Genomic DNA, 25,971 nt, shown 5'->3' with positions numbered 1-25,971 from the left:
CTTCATTAGTCACAAAAGTTCTTGGAGGAAATTCATTGAAAAAGAAAACTTAAGTATGGCTGAACCCTTGAAACTATGGGATTTGCCCAACCCTTTCAACAAAACTATGTTTAGGCTGAATGTTGTCTGTGTGTTCTTTATATATACTGTATATAAACATGCAGAATATATTATTTTATATTTAAATAGTGTGTTGCATTATTGAAGGATCCCGATGACTTTTATACACTGTACAGCATCTCTCTGAAACAACTAACCCTAAATGTGAGGGTGGCAACTACCTGGCGCACACCCTAATAGTGAAGAAGGTGCAATTCTTCCCCAGGTTACCAGGGCAAACCTCTACTCTCACAAGAAATGCCATGGGATCGTTACTATCCAAACACTGGCGAGACAATTTTGTTGCTAAAGGTCTCATTCAAAGGACCTACACATAATTAATGGAACTCTGTTTATCTGCTTTGGAAAGATGATGGGCCGAGTCACAGTTGTGTCAAGATTTGGATCTGGGATCCCAGGCTGTCTCGGTGTTTCAAAGAGATATTGAGATCACTCTAGAGACCCCAGATGCCTAAAATCAAGCTGATGGTTTAAAATGAAACAGAAAAAAGTAGCAGATATGTGGATCACTGCTCAGGTGAGACAGCACTTACCCTTTTAACTCTCAAGCTCCTCCGTTCTGTGGCATTTCTCACAAAGAGAGACTTTTTGGCCAGTGTTGAGCTGTCACTGTCACTTCGATTCAGCTGTCAAAATATGGATATAAACACTCTGATATAAAACAGCGGTATATTTTAATACAAGGCCTGTTCTCTTTTTAAGTTAGAAACATTTAGAAAACCTCAAGGATGTTGATGTGGATCATTCTTGGGATTCAATAAAACCTCTCAGTCAGATAAAATATATGTCCAGTGTTAGCATCTTAAAGAACGCAGAGACATTTCCTGCATGAAAGCAATCTGAAGCCATATACTGAAACCTAGGCTATTTAGTGGTATGAAGGATAACATTAGGTAATATGACTCTTTTTGTTCTTCAATTTATATTGCCAATCCAGACAACATCAGTGATTCTATAACGTGAATATAAACATCCCCCCCATACACATCAAGACATTTCAGCAGTTTTTACTTGGAAGCAAAATGATGATTCAGCCAGTAGGTTGGCAACTTAACTTCTTAGCTGAGACCCCATTTCCTAACATTTTACAAGTCAAGCCCCGCTTTCAGGGGAAGGGAATCCTCTACTACCTCATGTACTCTTAAAGGCCCACTCACTTATCAATCTTATATGCCTCCCCTGGGGGAGTGGTGGCCAACACTGGCTTAGCCAATCACATTCTCTTCCTCATAGAGCACATGACAGTCACAGCATAATGATGACACACAGGTGATGGAAGGTTACTCATGGCTTGAAATTGACTGTTGCATCAGTCATCAATTATGGTGAAATTAAAATAGGATCATTTGCAGTTTACAATATTTTACTGAAAATGCATTGTGGATTGTTTAAAAAGTTTAATTAGCTTAGCACAGGGCATACTGCCAAAGTATTGGCTGTTTTACAGTCCTCTTACTTGCAAGGTTGCGAATAATATTCACTTGCCTGGGGTAGACCCTTATCAACAGAGCTGCACAGGGAAAAGCAAATTACTCTACACGTTCACCTGGCCAACAAGCAACAATCTCAACCTCAGTATTATTTGGATTGAATGTATGTATGTGCAGATCCTTCTACAAGAACAGTACTACTTCTCAGAAATCAGTACCACAGACTAAACAACAACAGTGGCTCTTTTCTTAGGCCATGTCTACACTGCGTACCTTACAGTGGCACAGCTGTGTCACTTGTAAGGTCCTTCGTGTAACAGCATTTATGAGAAAAAGAAGAACCTTGTGATATCCCTAGAGAGAAATCAGTCTTCTCCCATACAAACTCAGCTGTTAACTCATCAATACTAATGATCAGACATTAGCATCTAAACGTTAGTTAAACACTTTTCAACGGAACAAATGGGATTTTGGTCCCTACCTGTCCTTTGTGTCTTTGAGACTCCCCCTACAAACTCTACTGACTATACATACTTCATGAAAGTCACTTTCAAATCATCATCTGAGAAGAGGTGCTTTACTATAAGGGAGTGGACATCAGCTGGAGTGAATTGTCTGTAACTTGAAGTCTTTTTAACCATGATTTGAGGACTTCAGTAACTCTGCAAGAGGCCAAGGGTCTATTACAGGAGTGGTGGGGGAAGTTATGTGGCCTGCAATATTCAGGAGGTCAGACTAGATGATCACAATGGTCCCTTCTGTCCTTGAAGTCAATGAGTGCATATCCATCAGATGTTTTCTGCTCAGGACATGCTGCACAGTGGGCGAGGAAGAATGGTCTTGTGGTTCAGGCAGCGGATGCCCAAGGCAGAGCTCAGGGACACAGTTGCAGCAGGGTTTCAGAACTGCATCATGTAGATGGCTAACCGTACTATCCAATCTGAAATCATGGTAATCTTCAAAAAGTGATTCAAAACTGACAGCAGCTGAGCTTTTTCCAGGCTATGTTGCTCTCACACTGTACTGCCAATGCACTGTTTGCTTATTGTGAGCTTTATTCTAGCACATTTTCAACAGATCAAAATTGCCAGATTATTTCAGTGCATTGTGATGTGTGAATTACTGTTCTGTTTATACAGTGAAACACACCCCTTTGCAAAGGTCCAACACAAGACACTTCATAGATACAAGCCCTCTGCAAAGGGCTGCTTTTCATCCATAGTAATAGTGTTTTGACACAATATACTGAGTTCACTGTAAGCCTGTTCCACTGTGCATCAGTACGTTGTTTTGAAAATCCAAGGAAAGCACAATTTAGACATTTCCAGGTGAAAAGTGGGTTTTCCCAGAACATGACCCATTGTCACTAATGTGCCATTGCCAAGGAGTTAAACGACTCTTTAGTTAATAGCATCTCATGGAGAGTGCTTTTCCTCTTACCCTACAGATGTACTGATTCCGCTCTCCTGGAGAGAAGGTTTGCGAGCGCACTATCATGCTGTTCCTGACAAAGGGACGCTGTCTAGAGCTCAAGCTGGCTCTGTCCTTGGGTCGGACTGCCATATTCTCATTAACTGCTTCCTCAGTATTAGTCTCTTTATCAACCTGTCAAGAGAAATTTAAAATAAAAAAATACATACACACATACACTCCCCTGCCAGCGACATACCTTGCAAGCACTGCTTTCTACTCTCCCAATACCATTTAAGTTGAAATCCAACACAGAAAACAAAGAATCTTACCCATAACTAAGTGCAGCAGTATTCAATTAAAAAAAAATCAGTTAAAAAGTGTAAGAAAAACCTTGCCAGGTGTTCCCTGTGCCCAATACAATTGCCACTTCCATCTGAAACTTCTACAGCAGGGCCTCACTAATCTGTAAACCACAATCCAGAAAGTCCGTACTCAGGACAAACATTTGGGTTTGCAGTTTACAGCTGCACCATGAGGTTCTGATGCTGTGCTGGGGCAGGACTGAGAACAGTGATGCCACATGCCTAAAGGACTAACGGGGCATTTCATATTGCCCCTGGACTCCCTCTCCGCAGCAAACACCCTGAAACATGGTAATATTGCTGACAGCTGCAGTTCTTCCTTGCCCACCCCACGGCAACTGCTTATCTACCAACCTCACCAATCTGAACTGGGGCTTCCCAGTCAACTAATTCATACAATATTCATTAGGTCCTACTTTATTTACTGCTCCCACTGAAGAAAGCATTTAGGTATCTTTTCTCCTTTTTCTACAGCAAAGTTGATAGTTCTTTGAAGTTTTCACTTATCTAGTTGTCTATACAGACCAGAGAATGTCTTAAGCAGCATCACAGCAACTGCAGGAGGATTTGGCACTAGTAGGTCATATTTCAATCAGTATTGCAATCAGATACTGCACCGCCACCTGCTGCTAGGCCTCTGACTCACTGCTGAATGCAGGTCTTCTTAACAAGGCTTAAATCACAGCTTTAGGCCACCATTCAGTATACTACTTAAGCATGTGTCTAACTTTAAGCAGGTGAGTTGTCCTAGGCATGTGCTTAACATCAGGCTGAATCAGGGCCGTGATCTGTGCCTGCCAGCCTGGTCCCTGTCCATTTGGCCACTCCCTGAACTAACAGAGAGCTAATTACAATCCCCAGTAAGTCACTAGACCAAACATTGAACTTTTCCGAGTTCAGATGGAAGATTTATGTCTAAATTCCCTGCACTAACTTCAAAGATCTTAACTTTTTTTGACAGCACAATCTTTAGAGAAATACGAAAAAAACTAAAGATGAAATCATGACATACATAAGCAAAAAAATAACTTACACATTCATAACCTTGAAGGTACTAAACTCATTTTCTTTCAACTTGAATTTTTTCCTTACTCAGAGACCAAGTAAAGACTGGAGTTTTAAGGTCGTTGTTTTTAAGTTAAAACCATGCAACATTTTCAACTAGAATGAATGTTAGAAGTTCACACTTGCCTAACTCAAAAATGACCAATCTGATTTTGCTCAAACTTACTATACAAACAACTGCTATAATAAATGTCACGATCATCTTTAAGCTTTCAAACCCAACATACTATTATGGCATACTCCAAGGGAAAGAAGAAAATAAATATTTCATAAGACTAAGTGGTGTCTTCAGACATGCAGTATGCTTTAGGGAAGCACAATCTAAAATATTCACCAGTGTCGGGACTACAGCAGCTAACTGATTGCCAGGGGCATCAGCATGGTCACTTTCTTCCCCACCCTTGTCTTCATCTCTCTCTGCTGTATCAGTGCATAATCTCAAGTTATCTGTATCTCCGCCTTCCTCTGCCAATTTAACTCCATCCTCTTCATCCACAATTTCATCAGACGCCTCTGCTAGCATTTCTAACCTGCAAGAACAAAAGTAACCCAAGTTACCCTTGAACTGACAAGACCCACAGGAGAAAAGTACTGGAATGCCTAAATCCTGCACCTTGTACAAAAGGCGTATTGTTATCAATATATTACCCTGATAAGAACAGGATGATTATAGTATCACCAAATGCTTCCAAGTTACTCATGTGAATGCATTTTTAATATATGCTCCAAGTCAAAATAGAAAGCTCTGTTATAATTTACCTTCGAGAACATTTTAACAAAGCACACTAAATTTGACAGCACCATGCTGCTCTGGTGATAACGCACACAACAGAAATTTAATGCTATGAAAAAGCCTTATTAAAGCTTCCTGTACATGATCACACATTTCTGTATGACAACTACAGAAAAGGCGTACTGGGAAATGCTGTTCCTTAACATACACAACAAGATACAGTAATTTAGCAACAGAACCTGTCCCCACTCATGGAGAAAGTTCACAACTCCTCCAAAACAAAAACCAACGGCACATATCCTGTCTATGACATGCAGCAGCCCCCTCACCCTAAATCCTATTAATCTCTCATTAAAGTTTATGGATTACAATAAGATGGGACAAGTAGCATTTGTGATATGGCATTTTGGGACACTGTCAGTGAGTCAGGAAGAACTGAGTGGATTACACAGAAGCGGGGGAGGGGAATTAGAACATTCAGTGTATTTGGTAAACTTAAGTGAAGAAGATAATGCATTGTCCCTGCAGAGGAACTAATTTTTTTTTCCTGGCAAGTAAAGCACTTTTCCTAGGCCTACAATGAGGTCAATGTAAAGAACAGCTTTACCACTCTTCATCAGCACCCCTGTTCTCTTGCCCCTCCTCTTCCTCCTCCAACTCTTGCTCTACCGCTTCCAACTCAGCAGATGTCCTCTCCAGCAGAGCCGAGACAGCATCCTGATGGTGTAAATAAAGAGAATGAAACTAGACACAGTACATTAGGCAAGAAATGACAACGCTTACAAGAGTTGCATTTCCCTGGCATTCCCTTACACCAGGAAAATGTAAGTGATAATAAAAAGGCAAAGTATGGAAGTTTATGCCGGGGATCAGAATTCCAGACATGCTACATACTAATTAGTTGTGTGAAAACATTCAAAAGGAGATTTAAGTATTCTAATAGGGTGATACCATGAAGTATATTTCTTATCTAACGAGGGGTGATTACACTATCGCCTAAACAGGAAGAAAAGATTATTTCTTAAAATCGTGTATGTCTCATGCTGTTCTTGTGATGCAAGCACAAAGCAGAAAAGTTTGTTTTCGCTGGAATGATTAAGGTACAATTTGCATAAAAAATATTTTTAAATGCAATGAAAATATTTTAACATGTGAATGCAAAGAACAAAAAACAAAGCTGTTTTCAAAAAACACACGAAAATAAGAAACCAAATTAACTAACAGGGAAGTTAGGGAGACTCTTATTTTAAAACCAATGTAAGGAAGGTCAGAGGAAGGAGAGATTAAAAAACATAGGACCCAATCCTGCAACCCATAGTTAGGCCCCGATTCTACAAACACTTCTGAACATGCTCAATATTTACAACTCCATTTGGGACTAGTCAAGTTAGCATGCATGTGAGTGCTTGCAGGATTGGAACCCTAGGCCCTAGTAAAGTTAACAAATGAGAACTGCAGTTTGGTGCATATAACATTAGTGCAACTTCCTCAGTGGGGTGAGGAGTAGGAGGTCAATGCCTTTTTTCTTGCTTTCGCTGGCTTAGCCAACACACACTGCTCACCAAGTCCAACGAGCCTGACAATTGCTTGTAAGGCAGAAACATCGATTCCTCATTTTGTTCCTTGTTCTTTTTGCCAGGAATTTGCTTGCAGGGCAGCAGATTATACCACAGAGTATAGGTCTCATTAGAAAGTGATAAATCTGCAAGGCTGAGCTGAGTTCCAGCCTACACGGAATGACAGATGGAAGGAAAAAGTTAAAATTGGTCATTTTTCCTGTATGAGAGCTGAGTTCTCATTCTACAGTATTTTTCATTGTACAAAGGGCACCACAAACTTGACAAGCATTTCTAGGCGTTTTACAGATCAGAAAGCATTGTTTTTTCCAGTGATGAAACAGGGTTTAAAGACCAAATGGAAACCTGTGCAAGCTACTCAATATTGCATATACTTTTTTTTTAAATAAAGAAAATACCGAGCTGGGCATTTACCTGTTACCAAAAAATGAGACCCCTGAAAACCCCCAAAATGCTTCTCTGGTATTCTGAAGCACTAAATAATGAACAACTGTTGGAGTCCACTGCAAAGTGCACAGCTTGGGTTCTGGAAAGACAAAGCCACAATACTAATCCTATGGAGGACATTCTGGTTGATCTCAGTCCACTTCTCAACAGACAAATCACCCACAACCACCAATACTAACTGGAATCTTGCTGGCAGTATCAGCAAAGAAGAATCAGAGTGAATAGTAGGGGAGATTAAGCTATCTTTTCATTCAGGGAAGGGAGATCTTCAGGTGAAGGTTGAGGCTTACTGGTTGGGAACTATGAGAAAATTTGCACTATTGCTGTCAGGGCTATACCCTGGAGATTTAAGTTCTCTGTTCTGTAGCTAAATAGAGGATTTCAGTCTCCATGGCTGTCAGTCTGAGTGTCTGGTTGGCACAGTTCACTGACAGCCCTGACAGGTGTCCCTTCGCGGTGAGGGAGATCCTGGTGCACATCTACCTGGAAGGCATGAAGTGACAGCCCCTCTTCTGGCACCTCCAAAACCTCCTGCTGAGGTTCCAGTGCATTTCCCCCCACATCTTTTCCTGTACGCATTCCCCAACTATAACTCCACAAAGTTGCTGGGCCACCTCATCAACCTCCTCCTGGCGCTGGCCAAGATAACCATCCATCGGTCCAGGAGGAGGATGAAGCTCGAGGGGAGGTTCTTCACAAATGTGGGGCCTACTTGTGGACCCTATTTGTCTCATATACCTGTGCAGAGTTCCTTTGGGCAGTGTCCACTGGCTCCCTGGACGACGACTCAGAGCTATAGCCATTGTTCATGGTTCACAGTTTATATTTTAAAGAGTCTTTGATTATTAATCACTGTGCCTCATACATACCACCACTGCCACTGGGCAACAATATATGATGACAGTGATAACAAATACAAAATATGGAAAGGCTTCAAAGTAAAACAATGATCTCTCCCCATGACAGCGTCCTGGAAAGGAAATTTCCTTTTGTCTTTTTCACATAATGGCAAACTTAATGGTAAATGAAAGCAAGTTATTAGTTATGTGCTGATGACACAGTTAACCATGTCAGACGCCAGAACAAATGGATAACGTCCCAGTCTCTAGTATCCTGGATTGTTAATGTCACATATTATTACAATGAAGTATACTAGTCTCAAAACATGGAGCTTAATGCAATCTACAGAGTTGTGCAAAAGATTTGCATTCCAGGCAGTGTTTTGTTACAACACAAGTTTGCATCACTTTGTTTTATATATTGTATTTTATACTTTGGAGACCCAATTCTACTCTGACTTGCATCAGAGTTCCAGTGACGTTCAGGTGAAATTACTCATGATCTACATCTGTGTGCTATACATCAACTTGTCATTGTGCAATATCATGGCAAGACAGAGCTTTTAAAACTGTCTCCATCCAACATCGTATTGTATACATGTGGAACTGCAGAGAAATGTAATCATCAGTGCTATTGAGACAACTCAGATGTGGTGCTGAATTCTTCTGGGAGCGCTGCAGAATTCTAGAAGCCATATTCATCAGTGGGGAATAAAAACAAACAAATGGATGCCAAGCAAAGCTAATATAAAAATGCATACCAGGCATTCTTCCCGTCGAGTTTTACTGACAGAACAGACATCTACACGTAATGTCTTTTGCTGCAAAGCTTCTTGGGAAATGGCTACTCTGAATATCTCATTGAATAAAATGGTTTCCATAGCAGGATGGACTTTAGTGCGGAACAGACAGCTGATATCAACTGAGGATGGAAGTACTGCTACCCTAAAATACCTGAAAGGAACAAAATAAAATGATTTACATGTGTAGCAAATAGCACCTAGTATGCAAGCACAATTACAATTTAAGATCATTCTCAAAATCCAAAATTAATGGCTTCTTAACATTTTACCCCGTAATTGTCTCATGCTCAGCTGCAGGTGCACTATGCTTAACACGTGCCAGCTGCCGAGGGGGAAAGTGAATCACTGCAGTCAGCCTTCCACCGTGGAGGGAAACTGATCGCAAAGTCTGAAGGAAAAGTGCATGCCAGGGAAATAGACAGGCAACAATTCAGTTGGGAGGAAGGAGAAAGAGGGGACTGATAAATTTAACTTCCCACCTGTCCCTTGCACAGCCATTTCCCCAAAAGTTATTTCTGTGCCTTGGGAAGGTAATGACAGATGAGGTAGGCATTGCTGACTCTATCCAAATGAATCCTTTGCTTTAGTATTAAGTGAGAGATGCTGAAGATCATGTCACAGAAAGTGGGACACATTATCCTAATGGAAACAAGAAATCCTAGAAAGTTGAAAGATCCTTTTGGAGCAGAGAGAGAGTTGGAAAATTGAGAGAGAAAAGTTAAACACTTAGAAATGACTTCAGTAGCATGGTGGAATGCACTGTACCTCATATTTCTGAGAAAAAAAGAAAAATGGAAAACTAGTAAGAGAGACAGAAAACAGCTAGGAAAGATGAGAAGCAGTACTTGACGGAGTTTAATATTATGCTAGTATTTAATAATCACACCCCTACTTCCACGCGTAGTTGTAGCCTAAGTTCAACAGTCTCTGTACTCTTATTGACACCCTGGCCAACAGTGTGATTTCCATATTTGAATTCTACCTTAACATATGCATCAAGTGTACCAAGGATCTTTCCTTAACCCTCATCTTTCATGCACCTTCTCACTTTAGCTAGCTTCATTTTTACCTCACTATCAACCATGTTGGACTTCTCTTCTATACTGAAGTCCTCTAACTACAATTCCCAAGTATCTGCTTTTACTGACTGTGTCAGGTCAAGGATATGTCAGCTTTCTACTGCTGAATACTCTGACAGGCACTGACAACTGCATGTCTTAAATTCCAAATTGTGAAAACAAGGTTTCATAAAACCTACCATCAACAGCACACTACAATTCTTTTTTTAAAAAGGGACCAATGAAAACAGGTGTTTTTTCCACAAATGCACATTCTCCGGTGTGTTTCAAAGATGGCAGTACTATGTGAATAGAAGTGAAACTGACTTCATTGATTGCCAAGCTAAGAAAAATGTAAATGACTCATAAATACAGACAAGTATACTGGATTTCAAAAATACTTTCACTTCTAACAATCTATGGCTTTGTATCAGAAGAAAACAGCTCACGTTTTTTAAACTAACAGTATATCTTGGAGTCCTTTCTGTGGAGTAAAAAATTCTTTGCCCCAGGTCTCTGACTTCAACCTTTTACTTCGGTCCCAAGGCCAAAAATATTGGGAATCAACTTGTTTTTCTTACTAAATCTTCAGAACATTGCTAATATTTGTACTTCAGTTGATCTTTAATGCTCTAACTTCGACAGCTTTCTTCATACTGTACATTAGCCACGTCTCATCTCAACTTTCCAATTTCATGGTCTTTCTAAATTCGTGCACTACAAATTTAAGGGGGCATAATAATGGTAAACACAACTATTAACTCCAAAAAACAGATTGTGTCACACACATCCTTCATGTTCACTGGCTTCCTATTGATCAGTGAACCCAATTCAAAATAGCCTTAAAAATACTAACTCTCCATGGACTGGCTCCATCCTACCTCTAATCATATTAAACCTCGTAACAGCCTGTTGAGATAGTCATATATTATTGCATCTATTTTGCAGCCTGGAAAATTGAAGCAGTTGTTTGCCCAAAGTCACACAGCAAGTTAATTTACAGATCTAAGTGTAGAACTCAGAGATCTTTAATCCCAGTTCCCTACTCTAGCTACCATAAAGTCCATCAACGGCTGTTAGCCAAGATGGTCAGGGATGCAATCCCATGCTCTAGGTGTCCCTAAATCTCTGACTGCCAGGCGCTGGGACTGGATGACAGGGAATGGATCACATGATAACTGCCCTGTTTTGTTTATTCCCTCTGGAGCATTTGGCATCAGCCACTGTCAGAAGACAGGATACCGGACTAGATGGACGACTAGTCTGACACAGTATGGCCATTCTTATGTTCACTAAGAACACTCCCTCATTTCTTTCATTCCTTCCTACATCAGCCATTTTTTAATACTTTCATCAACCTGTTTTCCATTTTTATTGTTTTGATATTTCTATCTATACAGCACAACACAGAGCCTAATTTTTGAGAGGCCCTCAAACATCACTGGTTAGAGGTGATGCGCCTCAGCATTTTTGCTGAGCCACTTAGAGTTTATGAAATTGCCTCTTAAACTTATGACAGGCCTTTGTTTAAAACTAATATACACTATTTTAAAATTATTTACAATTTTACACACACATAAGACCACATATATACACAACCTTCTGAGAGATTGTTGGAAAGATATAGTAACAATGATTTTTTACCTGCTATTTAAAATGATTATAACATTTAATTATACAGTATCTAAAGCAACAGTACCTTCCAAAAGGAATGAGTAAAGCATAATCACAGAAATCGTGCAACGTACACTTCAGCATTACTGCTCAATGATTATTTTACTTACACTCTGGAACCAAAGGGGACAGAGAAGGCATGAAGATTTCTGAGCTGCATTACAATTACCACAAAACTTGAACTGCTTCGGTCATATCTGTTAAGATAAGAAGACAATGTGAGGCAGTTTTGCCACAAGCTTCCCTAAATACGAATAGATGTTTCCCATTTGCTTATTACTTACCTAAGTCCTATTTGCACCTGGGCAGCCTCTAGAATTGTCGTGTCATCTTCACTATATGGAGCATCTTCAGTTTCATTTGGTCTAGATCAGGTAAGTAAATAATTGAATATAAGGGTAAGAAAATCATAGTTAACTTTCAGTTATCATAGAAGAATACAAAAAAACCCCATAAGCCTCCCAAACCCCCATAAGCCTCCCAAATTGAATCACTTATCTGTAGCACAACTAAGAATTTCTGTGTTCGTACTGCAATGGCACAGGTTTTAAGACCAGATACTTCAGTGTCTGAATTAGGAAAGGCCTCAGGCCAGCTGTTTAAAGTGGTCAGACTAATAGGTATGAGTGCAATAACGGTGACCAGCTATGCACAGTACATGGATTCAGGGATATAGAGAAATAACGTCCTGGGAACTAAAGAGATGAAAGAACATTTGGCCACACATGGTATCAGGAGCTTATTTCAAGTCCAGTCTATCTGGGGGGTTGGGGCGCTGTCCAATGATGAGGATTCTATGCAAAAAATTATAACAAAACCTTTCCTGAAGAACCTGTATTCACAAGTACTAGGAGCACTAGCTCTCCAGCCCTGAGGCTGAATACTACCCTGGCATTAAAAAGAATCACACATACACACTCACAAAATGATTTCCAGATATGGAAATTGATTGGCTGTTTGAGGAAGGACATGGCATTAATAAGATTCATTGATTTTATGGCCAGGAGTGACCATTTTGACTATCTAGTCTAATCTTCCAGATAACACAGGCCAGATACATCACTTACTGATGCAAAGAACAATGCACACATTCAATACAGTGTCAAGACATCATGCCATGATTAGTTTGTGATTGGGACTCCATTCTACATTTACAGCTCTCTTCTCATAGCTGTCCAATCACTTCTTGATTGGGGGCAAAAGGGAGGAAAAATACCTACCTACTCTTTCTCCCCACCTTTTGTTGCTGGAAACAAAGGAAGTCTCTCTCTTCTTTCCTTCCTGCATCTCTTGGCGAATGGTAGACAGGAAGGGGATTTCTTCCCTCTTCCATCTGCCCCACCATTCTTAGCTTTTTAGAGGGATAGGAAAGATCCCCACAGATCCTGCCTATTCATATTCTGCTTGCTGCAACTGGGACAAGCAGCATGACGTATGCTCTTGTGACCAAGATGGACTGGGAGCCAACAAATAGTCTCCATGACAGCCACAAACAGCAGCAAAAGTCACCGCACACGACTATAATCTAGGGCTGTCAAGTAATCATGATAAAAAAAATTAATCACAATTAATCACACGATTATTCGCGCTGTTAAAAACAGAATACATTTATTTAAATATTTTTTGATGTTTTCTACATTTTCAAACATGTTGATTTCAATGACAACACACAATACAAAGTGTACAGTGCTCACTTTATTTTTTATTAGAAATATTTGCACTGTAAAAAACAAAAGAAATAGTATATTTCAATTCACCTAATACAAGGACTGTAGTGCAATCTCTTTATAATGAAAGTTGAACTTACACATGTAGAATTATGTACAAAAATAGCTGCATTCAAATATAAAACAATGTAAAATTTCAGAACCTACAAGCCCACTCAGTCCTACTTCTTGTTCAGCCAATTGCTCAGACAGACAAACAAGTCTGTTTACATTTGCAGGAGATAACGCTGCTTCTTGTTTACGTCACTTGAAAGTGAGAACAGGCATTTGCATGGCATTGTTGTAGTCGGCATCGCAAGATATTTACGTGCCAAATATGCTAAAGATTCATATGTCCCTTCATGCTTCAACCACCATTCCAGAGGACATGCATCTATGCTGGTGACGGGTTCTGCTCGATAACAATCCAAAGCAGTGCGGACCGATGCATGTTCATTTTCATCATCTGAATCAGATGCCACCAGCAGAAGGTTGATTCTCTTTTTTGGTGGTTCAGGTTCTGTAGTTTCTGCATCAGAGTGTTGCTCTTTTAAGACTTCTGAAAGCATGCTCCACACCTCGTCCCTCTCAGGGTATGGCTACATCTGGAATTTCAAAGCGCTGCCCCGGCAGCGCTGCGGGAGCGCTGCCGCGGCAGCGCTTTGAAGTGTGAGTGTAGTCAGAGCATCAGCGCTGGGAGAGAGCTCTCCCAGCGCTGCATGTAAACCACATCCCTTACGAGTGTAGCGTGCAGCGCTGGGAGCCGCGCTCCCAGCGCTGCTGCCCTGATTACACTGACGCTTTACAGCGCTGTATCTTGCAGCGCCCAGGGGGGTGTTTTTTCACACCCCAGTTGCAGCGCTGTAAAGTGTGAGTGTAGCCAAGGCTACTGATTTTGGAAGGCACTGCAGATTCTTAAAACTTGGGTCGAGTGCTGTAGCTATCTTTAGAAATCTGATATTGGAACCTTCTTTGTGTTTTGTCAAATCTGGAGTGAAAATATTCTTAAATCAAACAACATATGCTGGGTCGTCATCTGAGACTACCATAACACAAAATATATGGCAGAATGCGGGTAAAACCATGGAACAGGAGACACACAATTCTCCTCCAAGGAGTTCAGTCAGAAATTTAATTTACCCCACCCCCTGCCTTTTTTTTTTTTTTTTTTTAAACAAGCATCATCAGACTGGAAGCACGTCCTCTGGAATGGTGATCAAAGCATGAAGAGGCATATGAATGTTTAGTATATCTGGCACATAAATTCCCTGCAATGCTGGCTACAAAAATGCCATGCGAATGCCTGTTCTCACTTTCAGGTAATATTGTAAATAAGAAGAAGGGAGCATTATCTCCCGTAAATGTAAACAAACTTGTTTCTCTCAGCAATTGGCTGAATAAGTAGTAGGACTGAGAGGACGTGTAGGCTCTAATGTCTTACATTGTTTTGTTATGGAATGCAGTTAAGTTAAAAAAAATATACATTTGTAAGTTGCACTTTCGACAAAGATTGCACTACAGTACATGTGTGAGGTAAATTGAAAAATACTATTTCTTTTGTTTGCCATTTTTAGAGCAAATATTTATAATCAAAAGTAACAAAGTGAGCACTATACACTTTATATTCTGTGTTGTAATTGAAATCAATATATTTGAAAATGTAGAACAAAATATTTACTAAATGTCAATTGGTATTCAATTAACAGTGTGATTAAAACTGATTAATCACAATTCATTTTTTTGAGTTAATCACGTGAGTTAACTGATTGACTGCCCTACTTTAATCACAAGCTGAGAATTACCTGTGTAAGTCTAATTCCACCCAAACCTTGCATTAGACAGGGACCAAGGAAGTAGCAATAAGATTTGATGTGGAATAGGCTTAGTTTAGGCCTTAGAGTTCAGGCTGAAGTACAGATCCACAGCTTTAGGACAGGACTGAATGGTGTGGATATTCCTGAGATGTTCTGGTAAGATTTTAGTTCAAAGTGGTAGAAATCTCACAAGATCTTCTATGTTAGGTTTCATGTGAATGGTTTTGTTTTGTCTTTTTGATTTGAGAAAGTCTGAATCTACTAAAAGTTTTACCAGAACTTAAATGAAGCCTCACTCCCTCTACGACACCATAATGCAATGGTTCTCAACTGGGGGTCCAGGGCCAGCATTGGACTCCCTGGGGCCCAGGGTAGAAAGCCAAAGCCTCACTGCATGGGGCTGAAGCCCAGGACCCTGCACCCCGTCATCTGGGGCTGAAGCCGAAGCTTGAGCAATGTAGCTTCATGGGGGCCCCTGTTGCGTGGGGTTCCAGGTAGTTGCCCTGGTTGCTACTCGCTAATGGCACACATGGGCTGTGGAGTTTTTACAGTATGCTGGCGGGTGGGGGAGCTCAGAAAGGAAAAGGTTGAGAACCCCTGCCATAATGTACCTTCATTTGCCCAGCAAGGAAGGCTATTGTGGCTGCTACTGAAACATTTGAAAGAGGGATAAAAGGTAAGCATCTCATTAAAACACACATCCTGAAGTCCTCAAACCTCTCTCCCCAGGTCTCTTATTATCAGACACATGCAAAAGTTGAGGTGAACACTGAAGATCCTAGAGAATCCCCACAGCCTGGTTTTGTTTGTAATATTCTTAAAATTCTATTATCTGTGCTAAAATTTGTTTATTGTTCTAAGAAGCCTATAGTTTACATATTACTTTTCTGCTTAGGACATACTTCTAGGAAGAGAAATGGGAATAGAAAACACTATATTAGAGCAACATGGCCAAATTAAGGTGCCTAAAACAATTTTAATCTAAACCTTAACTATAGTAGCACTGGTGGTCCACTATAATGTGCATGTTTCCTAATTTATAAAAAAGTAAATATTTTGTTAATATACTTTTCTTTATAAATTAAGCTGCAGATGGGTGGATGGGCAGGACAGAAATAAATCTCCTGGGACCAAAGTGCGCTAATGCAGTCAAAAAGTTTCTCAGGGTATGTCTACACTACTTGTCGGTTCGGCGGGTAGTGATCGATCTACTGGGGATTGATTTATCGTGTCTAGTGTAGACACGATAAAATCGATCCCCGATCACTCTGCCATTGACTCTGGAACTCCACCGTATGCGAGAGGCGGAAGCAGAGTCGATGGGGGAGCAGCAGCGCCTCTGTCCTTACGGCCAGGTAAATCGACTTCAGCTACACGAATGTGTATCTTAGGTCAAGTTCCCCCTCCCTCAGTATAGACCCAGCCTCAGTTTCTTAAACCTACTGTTTTACAGAAGCTTCATATACACCACTGTCTCCAGCCACAGACTCATCAGACACTGCAGCAGATACACAAGTTGCTTTCTCCTCAAGCAGCTGACTTACTACTCTTCTTGGTAAGTCGACACCTAAACAAGGGAGGAAGAATAAAAATTAATGTTGGACAATTATCAGCAAGGTAACTGCACAGCTTAGAACACTGCCAAGTTGAAAATGATGACCCTGAGCTCAATTTCATGGAGTAATTCTGTTTCACCCCACTGAACAGATACAGGATGTATTACCATTGTCACATATTTTAGTTCGGGGGTTTACATGTCTAAATTGATGAGCTTGAAAATGTAGGACTATTATTCCCTTTCCAAACACAGGCTTCTCTCACCCTTATTAGTCTTTATCTTGAGCTTTGAACCTACATTTCCAATTTTAAATTCTTACTGTAATAAAATTTCAACAGCACACAAAACCAGTGCTGACAACTATGCTTTATTAAAAATATGTAAGTGATATAGAAGCTTCAGGATTTCCCTCCTAGAAATGTAAACTCCCATTTGGTTTAGCAAAGGAATGCCTAACACTATCATCAAAAACTTATTCTGGAGAACCTTTAGCACCAGCTACTACTTAATTTTAACCTCCAAGTCATATTCATATGCTAGTGTCCTGCAGTGAACACACAGCATTAATTGAAAGCAGCATTTTGCCATGAAATAAGTTGCAGGCCTATGAAGCTTTTTTTTTTTTTTTTTAAATTTGCAAAGGAGTGAGGATGTTGGTATGTGTTACGCACACCTCCTGAGTCATGACTTTACATCTTGTTAAGATGTTAAAAATTTAAGGCTTCAGTTTAGAGGATCGATTGCTACATTTCTGCTTTTATTTGTAGCAGTACGGATGCTTTTTCCTTGATGATGAAGTGCTCCCCCCATGTGAGCGGTGAAGGTGATGACAAGATTTATTGATTACCCCCAGGAATAACCACAGATGCCTGTAATTGACTTTGACAAGGACAGAGACTGACTGTGGAAGAACTACATGGTTATTCCAAGTTGGCTGCTGCCAGCAGGGACCTGTTCAGGAGAGTAAATCTGTATGTACTTCATCTATACAGAAGCGCCTACAAGAGACAAGTACAGAGGCACTTTATCTGCAGAGAAGTTTTGTATTGTAAAAGGTGGCATTGGAAGCACCACCAATTGTTAAGTTCATCTGCTTTCCATTACAGAGCTTTATTTTTAGTTGCTTATAATACTTTGTCAAACTTTAAGCATTTAGGCTGAAATTTTCCATGTAAGGTGTCTGCCTCAGACTGAATTTTTTTTTGAAAGTTTCAGTTAAAACGGTACAGCCATTTCCAAGATTTAAATTAGGGAAAAACAGGTTTTGCCCACATTCAACATATTCTTATAACCATTTCACTGAGGAGCTCTAACACTCTGATGCTTTGGTACATAGACTTGAATTTGGTGTGATATAGGCGAAGTGCCCTAGGGTTGGGATGTGCCTTTTGCTGCTTTGTAAAAATCCACATAAATTAGACCAAATTATAAGCCTATTAAAAAAACCCTGCAGTTTGCACATGATCCGTAGGAGCTTTTTAAAATGTGACAGCTAAATTCTCAAGTCAGGTCTATCCTTAAAACGCTGTAGTGTCAATGGGAGTTTTCTCCATCGGCATAAGTAACCCGACTCCATGAGACGCAGTAACTATGTCAATGGGAGGGCTTCTCCTGTCGATACAGCACTGTCCACACCCATGGTCAGGTCAGTAGAAATGCTTTGCTTGGAGGTGTGGGGTGGATTTTTCACACCCCTGAGCAACAGCATTATACCAATGTAAATTTTACTTTAGACCTGGCCTCAAACTATTCCATCTGCACCGAGCAAGCTCTATCCCCTAGCTGCAGAAGTGAAAGTAAGCTAGTACGGTCCAGTACAGCATACTATCAAGAGTGGTACACCGTGCCAGACTGGACCAGCTTCTCCGGCGGTAATTTAAAGGGCCCAGGGCTCCAACTGCTGTGGGGAGCCCTGGGCCCTTTAAATCATCGCCAGAGTTCCGGCAGCAGGGCTGAAGCAGGGATATAAATGTCCCGGAGCTCTGGCCCCTGCAGGGAGCCCCAGGCTCTTTTCAGCGCTGCCTGAGCCCCGCTGCTGAAGCTCCGGTGACTTTTTAAGGGGCCCTGGGGCTCCCCGCAGTGGCTGGAGCTTCTGGCCCTTTAAAAACTCTGCCAGAGCCCTGCCACCGCTACCCCAGTGGCAGCAGGGCTCCGGAGGCTATTGAAAGGGCCCGGGGCTCCCCACAGTGGCAGGAGCACTGGGCCCTTTGAATCCCCACTTGAGCCGGGCTCCAGTGGGGATTTAAAGGGCCTGGGCTCCCTACAGCGGCCGGCACCCCTGGTCCTTTAAATTACCACCCGAGCCCTGCTGCCACTACCCCAGCCGCCACTACCCCAGCCCTAGCCTGAGCCCTGCTGCCCCAGGGTAGCGGCAGTAGGGCTCCCATGGTATTTTAAAGGGCCTGGCACTCCACGGTAGCTGGAACCCCAGGCCCTTTAATTCGCCTCTGAGCCCCAGGGCTCCCAGCCACCTCTGCAGCTGGTAGCTCCAGGGTGATTTAAAGGCCCCAGGGCCTTTAAATCTTGAAAGGTCCCACCTCTTCCCATTGAGGCCAAGCCTCTTCCTGTTGAGGCCACGCCTGCTCAGGACTCCAGCAAACCAGTAAGTCCTTTAAGTTACTTTCGCCCCTGCCTAGCTGCCTAGCAGCTGATCAGACTATGCATGCACCAACCACACAGCTACTTAACAAGCTCCATCCCAGGGCTGAGCAGAATGCTTTCTACAATTGCTCCTACCAGGTGCAAGGGTCCTACAGACAATAGCCTCATTCATTACACAATCCTGATTCATTCCCTGAGCACCATTCATCCTGTCCACTGAATGAGGCAGGGGTCCTGTGGAAAAAATTGTACGTGATCATGTAACAAAAGACTATCATAATACAGATATACAAAGAGGCAGTTAATTGTTTCTCGCATTTCCTAACTTTTGAGTGTTTGATTTTGCAACCTTAATGTACTTTTAATGTAGGCTTTTTAATATATATTTTTTTATATTTATACACACACGGCACTACACATATTAATAACAGGAAATCTCAGCATAAGGATTAACTCCATTTATAGCTTTTAAAAAAATATAAGTGCTTTTAGAATTAAAGATACAGTGACATTATCAAAAACGAGAGCTACAATTTAGGGCTTTTTTTTTGCTGACCTATATCTCTCTTCTCCATATCATCCCATCAAAACATTTAAAGATATATTTCTTCAAATCAGCAAAACCAGGGCCCTGGATTTCTCATTGGCCATAGTATGCCTGCTTTTCACACCTGTCTTTTCATTCGCCCTGCCCACTTGGACTTTGTGAACAGCTAGAGTATCGAAAGTTAGCATAAAGTTAGTTGTTGAAACTAAGCTGTATTTTTTTTAAATTGGTTGTGACTCATCTGGCCACTGAAGAAGTGAACTGAATCATTCGCCCACCACTTACATCAGATTCTGTGAGGCTTCTAAAGCAAACAGAACACTAAGTTCCATCACACTGAAAAGAAAAAGAACAGCAAGAAGTAAAGGTAAAGCTAAGCTCTAATTTTCCACTTCACAGATTCAGAACACTTGGGCTTTAGAGTTTGTCTACAAAGGAAAATAGTTGCAAAAAAAAGCCAGGTGTGAGTTTAAAGCACCATAAAGCAAGTACATCAACTCCTCACTTAACGTTGTAGTTATGTTCCTGAAAAATGCAACTTTAAGTGAAACAATGTTAAATGAATCCAATTTTCCCATAAGATTTAATGTAAATGCGGGCGGAGGGGGGGAGTCGGCAGTTAGGTTCCAGGGACATTTTTCTGGGGCAGACAAAAGGCATTATATACTGTACAGTACTGTACCGTAGTTGGGAATTGCCCCAGCTTACCTCACACATGCACAGCCCGCTGCAGGCAAGGACGCTAGGAAGCACCTTTGCAGCAGCAGTTTCCCCAGAGAAGAACAGGCACCGACTTTGCCGGGGGATGCTCCAGGCCCGCCTCTTCCCTTCCCCGCTCCACCTCCTCTCTGGAGCATGCTGCATCCCCACTCCTTCCCCTCCTATCCCCCCGAAAGTCCTAAGCGCTGCCAAACACCTGTTTGGTGGCACTTAGAACTTTCTGGGAGGGAGGGGGAGGAGCAGAGACACGGTGCTTCCCCGCTCCTCCCCCTCTCTCCCAGAAAGTCTTAAGTGCTGCCAAACAGCTGTTTGGCGGTGGGGGAAGCGCTGGGAGGGAGAGAGAGGAGGTGGAGAAGAGGAATTTGTGCATTGCTCCCTTGTAAAGTCACTACTCTTCCACAGAATCTTACAAGCAGTGGACAGGGCAGGCAGCCAAACGATGTTATAAGGGAGCATTGCACAACTTTAAACAAGGATATTCCCTAGTTGAGCAGTGACGTAACTTTGAAACAATGTTAAGCGGGAGGATGTTAAGTGAGGAGTTACTGTAGTGTACTAGCTCCCTCTTGGGAGACACTTATTCCACACTAAGAGTGCCGGTGTGTGGGTTAGCTTAGTCCACTAATTCTGCAATAGCTATTTCTCTGAGTAGAGAAGTCCTTAGTCAACTTCTGATATCTCTTTCTGTGCATAACTGAAGGAGACAAAAGGAAGTCCCAAGTGCCTCATGCAATCCCCTGCTGGCTCCCCATGCTATGAACTGGAAAGTATTGAAATTCTTAGCACAATAAAACTGTTGAAAAAGATGCTGCAATATATTCATTTACATAATAGATATTTTAATTCTATCTTTCCTTTAAAAAATTACCTTTTTTTAGGTTGCTTTTTCCAGGTGCTCCTTGCTGGTAAATATAAGCCAAAAATGACTGAGTTTGTCGCCCCAATTATCAAAGTTGGGCATATAAATTGGGCACCCCCACATTATGCATCTGGACAACCAAATTAGTACTTAGATGCCCAAATACCTATGTCAGACAATTAAATGCCAATGTAGACCTGAAATGGTTACTTAGGAACTAACTGGATCACTGTGTTGGCTACGTGTTCTTTTAGAAAAACACAAATTATTGAAAAAATTACATCATTATTTTCGTTCACAATAACTCAGCAACTGGGAGATGAAGAATGGTAAGAAAATAGTATTTATAGACCTAACATATGTAATGAAATGGGATTTATGTAACTAACATCTGAAACTGTATTTGAGGATTCATTGAAAAGAGAAACAGTTAACTGGTAATGCCAAACAATCAGAGCAGTATCTTCTCCTGCAACACTGAATGGGCAGTGACAGCCCTGAAATATGGCAATTCTGACACAGCAACTATTCACTTTTGATCACTAGGGCAAATCCACACACAAAGCCTAGTATAACTGGTTGGACGGAAAGCAGGATGTGTGTCCTGGAAATTACATCCCCAGAACACAAAGGCCATTGAGCGTATGTTTATTTCTTTCTACCTGGAAATCATAGAAAGGAGGAAGATTTTTTTATTTAAAGGAAAGAGAAGTAGCCTAACATAAATAAATAAAAGACACTTTCTGGCGAGACATTTTGTTGTGCCAGACAAGAGGGTCCGACACAAGGATTTGATCTCTTGCAAGTATATGAATGAAACTGACAATAGCCTGCCTAGGCAGACTTTCAGCAATGTAAACCTTAGGTATGTTGAGGAATCTGTTTATTTTTCTATAATTTATTTTTCTGTATTTCTCAAATAATTAATGAAACTGGTTTTTAAAGAGAAAAATGCTGCCCATTCAAAGATAGCATGCTGTCTTCCAGCTCAGAGGAGAATCACACTGCAGGTGCCCTCACACAGTGGGGCCAGCAAGACACACAAAAGTCTCTAAATCTAAAGGTACTTCTCATGTTCTGGTCTAAAAGGCAAGGATGGAAGGATCCTCTCCCAAGGAAAGTGTGTTGTGAACAACTAAAGCCAAGTCACACAAGACACATAGGGCACGCCCACACTGAGCTGGAGCTGTAATAATGCACATACATTAGCTTTGATTGAGCTAGCATGCTAAAAATAGCAAGGTAGCTGTGGTGAGCTGGGTGGCATAAGGGCTTACCGGGCTGGGACTTCACTCAGGCCGGCTAACCTATCCCATTGCCCATGTGCACCATCATGGCTACACTGCTATGTACCCAAGCTAGAAATTACACTTCCAGCTCCAAGTGTGGATGTACCCACAGATACTGAGGAATAATTGTTACAGGTGGTTCAGAAAGGGAACAGATGATCTTGTGATTAAGGCCTGGGACTCAAGAGAATCTGGATTGTGTTCCTAGCTCTGCCACACAGTCGTTGTATGAACTCAGGCAAGTCACGCAGGACCCAATTTTTAGAAGTGCTGAGAACTCAGTTCTCTCATTGACTTCGAACAGGGCAGCAGGAGCTCAGCACTTTTGAGAATTAGGCTCTTTAATCTCTGTTCCTCAGTTCCTCAATCGCAAAATGGACATAGTATATGACAAGATAAATCCATTATTCCTCCAACCAGAAGCGCCATAAGAAAATCCAGAAAACAAACATGCAGGGACAGCGTAACAATATACGCCTCAACAATTGCAACAAAGCCAGCACTTTAGATTCAGTAGCAATTGGTCACATCTTGGTAACTGGGATTTTAATAATGTTGCAACTGTTACTTAGGGGAACTACAAATATATATTACAGAAGACTGTCAACGAATGAAAGTCTCTCTTACATTGCATGCAGCAAATCTATACGGATGTTTCTTCTTTGCATAGCCTGAATGAGGAAAATATCCTTCCAACATTCAACAACTGGGAGGTTTTTTGCACCTAAATTGACATAATCCTCCATTTGTTGCCATCCTTAGTGGTATCTCCTCTGCACTTTTTTGCTGATTCAAGAATGGAGACAGCAACACTCTTCTGTGCCTCTACAAAGTTGCCACCATTCCTTGGGCTTAAACTACAAGCATCAGAGAAAGACTCTTTGCCATTACTGTTGGATAGATTCTCCCCACCCCGTTCCCCTTAGTGGGATTATTGCAAAGAAGAAGGAGGGCTAGCTATGGCAGGGCATGAGAGATTTGGCCACTGCTCTACTGTTACTCAGGATTCCTGTCTTTTGACCTGCTAGTTATTGAGAACTGAGGTATTCATACTGAAGTCACCTACGGTTCCACAGGATGCTCATGCAACCTTCCTTTGCCCTTCAGGTAGTGCCCAGATTCCTTGTTATTTCTCACAACTGCACGAGAATAACTTTAAAAAAAAATGTTGGGAACTAAGTAGTAGAGGATCATGCATCACATAGACTTTCAACTTTGACAAAGTCAGTCCACTGGAGCCATTTTGACAAGGATTATTGTTCCATGAGATTTGGCTATCACCACCAGTGCATAAGAGTTCTACAGTTTGATGAAGTCGGAGTGACCATGTTAACCAGATTTCAGAAACTGTTTTTTGAAAAATGAGATGTGTATGAGCTCTTTTCCTAAGTCACAGAGTATGTAGTAACAAGAGCAATAAAAAAAGAATCCAAGGCTGGACAGCAACTTAACATCTTGGCCAGAAGATGGCAGGGCAATATTTTACACAAAGCTAACTCCCTCCCTCCCTCCCTCCCCCACTGCCTTCCCCCAAATCAGGGTATGAACATCTCTCTCCACTGTAAAACTTAAACAAGCAGAGCTCTTCATATAGAACTGAAAAGAAGCATATTAGTACAGGATTCCCTAAACAGCCAATACAGTGGTTATTGAATCCCAACTATTAATTAGCTCAGTAGTGCAACTGCATGCTAATTGCCTCTCTCTGTTTTCTGCTCTTTTCATCCTTCTTGGGCAACTTTTAAAAGAAAACACATCTTTCTGGGCCTAAAAACCAAAAGACTTGCAAAGAAGATTATAGATCTTGATGTTTGTAAAAAAATCCTCAGAGTGTCCATGAGTACAACTAATATCTGGATGGCTTCAGCCTAGACATTTTTAGAGTATATTTGCAGAGCTCCGTTATTTAACCAACAAAAAAAGAATATTTGAATGTCTTCAGTTTAAATTAAGTGAATGGGAGTTGCATCACTGACTTCAGTGGGAGAAGAGTTCGACCAATGCTCAGATACTATTTTGGAAAACCAACAACAAATTATATTCTAAGGTAATGAAGAAGACAGTTGACTACCTACTAAAGACTTCATCCTATAAAGTTCATTGGATTGATTTCAATGTAAGTTGCAGACTCCACATTTTGTAGGACAGAACCCTAAACTAAAAAATGTACATGTTGTTCCTAGTATCCACGATTGCCCACAAGTGCACGTGTAGCCTGCCCAAATTGGTTATTGATCATATTAGAGGCAGCCCTACATTTAAAAGTCAGGACCTTATTTAATTTTTATCCATTTCATAGAGATTTGAGATTACAATTATTTCTTTACCTGCATTTCCTTCACGTAAAGGCGACAAAGGCTGCCTAACACTTTCATTGAGATCTTTATCATCTGTAAGAGCTTGTGAAGTTGCTCTGGCTTCAGAGTCCAATGATATTTGGTTCTCACAGAGACTAATGCCTGCAAAATCACCAGGCAATTCACAGTCTTCAAAGTCTGTGATGAGGTGGTGCAGGGGGGATTCTTGGGCAGACACTGAAAACGCACCTTCCAAAACCAAAGGAGACCCTGGTGGGGACAAGGAAGAAAGGGAGGATCTTGAAGACAGTGATGTCACAGATTTGGGTGGCTCAGTCAATTTTGGAGCGTGGCCTGCTGCCAAAGACCCAGAAGAGTCACTGTAACCCAGTCTCCCATGGGAACTGACCACCTCATTTTCATGAATGGTAGTGATAGGCCCAGCAGGAATGTAACCACTCTTTTCTTGCAATATGAAGTCAAGTTTATACTGATAGTCCAAGTCTGTTATTTGATCGCCTTGGTTATAATAGAGCTCTGTGGAGCTGAGGGAGTTTAGTGATCCCCTGCTGGATGTGTTCAGAGACCCCCGACTGGATGCTAGGGATCCTAGGCTGCTCCCTGAAGACACAGATAACATACTGGCGGAGAGACTGCAAAGAAAAGACAAACAACATTTATGTTATTAATCTACTATAGACCTGATCACCAGCACACAATAGTAAAAGATGAGGTCTGAAGGAGTGCACTCATAGACCACAAAGGAGATGTTATCCCTATAACAGTGTCATGAGGTATTTAAATTATAATCCTGTCAGGGCAGTGAACGGGTCTTTAAAGCCTCTGTACAGTAGGTACAGGTAAAGTCAACAATAATGTAATATCATAAAGTCAGATTTTAAAATAATGAATTACAGGGAAAAATGTCACTGTGGTTACCTTTCATTGCAACAAATTTTATTTCTGGAAAAAGTACGTTAACTAAAAAAAAAATAAAATCAGAACAAACTGTTTACATTAATGGTTATGAAGATGTGCATGCAATGAGGCTCTGTTGGC

The 25,971-nt window shown here is 41.2% G+C and overlaps 1 protein-coding gene across 1 annotated transcript in view; it reads right to left on the bottom strand.

The window, feature by feature from the left end:
* WWC2 (WW and C2 domain containing 2) overlaps positions 1-25,971 on the bottom strand; it is a 157,989-nt gene that overhangs the window by 16,239 nt on the left and 115,779 nt on the right. Inside the window, exons 11-20 of the mRNA XM_050945314.1 lie at positions 24,943-25,565; positions 16,485-16,608; positions 11,806-11,886; positions 11,632-11,718; positions 8,748-8,940; positions 6,686-6,850; positions 5,731-5,840; positions 4,725-4,920; positions 2,991-3,155; positions 654-746 (exon numbers count right to left, since the gene is read on the bottom strand). Coding sequence (XP_050801271.1) covers positions 654-746; positions 2,991-3,155; positions 4,725-4,920; positions 5,731-5,840; positions 6,686-6,850; positions 8,748-8,940; positions 11,632-11,718; positions 11,806-11,886; positions 16,485-16,608; positions 24,943-25,565 — 1,837 coding nt within the window. The remainder of the gene's footprint in view (positions 1-653; positions 747-2,990; positions 3,156-4,724; positions 4,921-5,730; positions 5,841-6,685; positions 6,851-8,747; positions 8,941-11,631; positions 11,719-11,805; positions 11,887-16,484; positions 16,609-24,942; positions 25,566-25,971) is intronic.

The sequence above is a fragment of the Gopherus flavomarginatus genome, chromosome 3, assembly GCF_025201925.1.
Source record: "Gopherus flavomarginatus isolate rGopFla2 chromosome 3, rGopFla2.mat.asm, whole genome shotgun sequence".
Classification (NCBI taxonomy): domain Eukaryota; kingdom Metazoa; phylum Chordata; order Testudines; family Testudinidae; genus Gopherus; species Gopherus flavomarginatus.
This window is presented reverse-complemented; position numbering and strand designations above follow the sequence as displayed.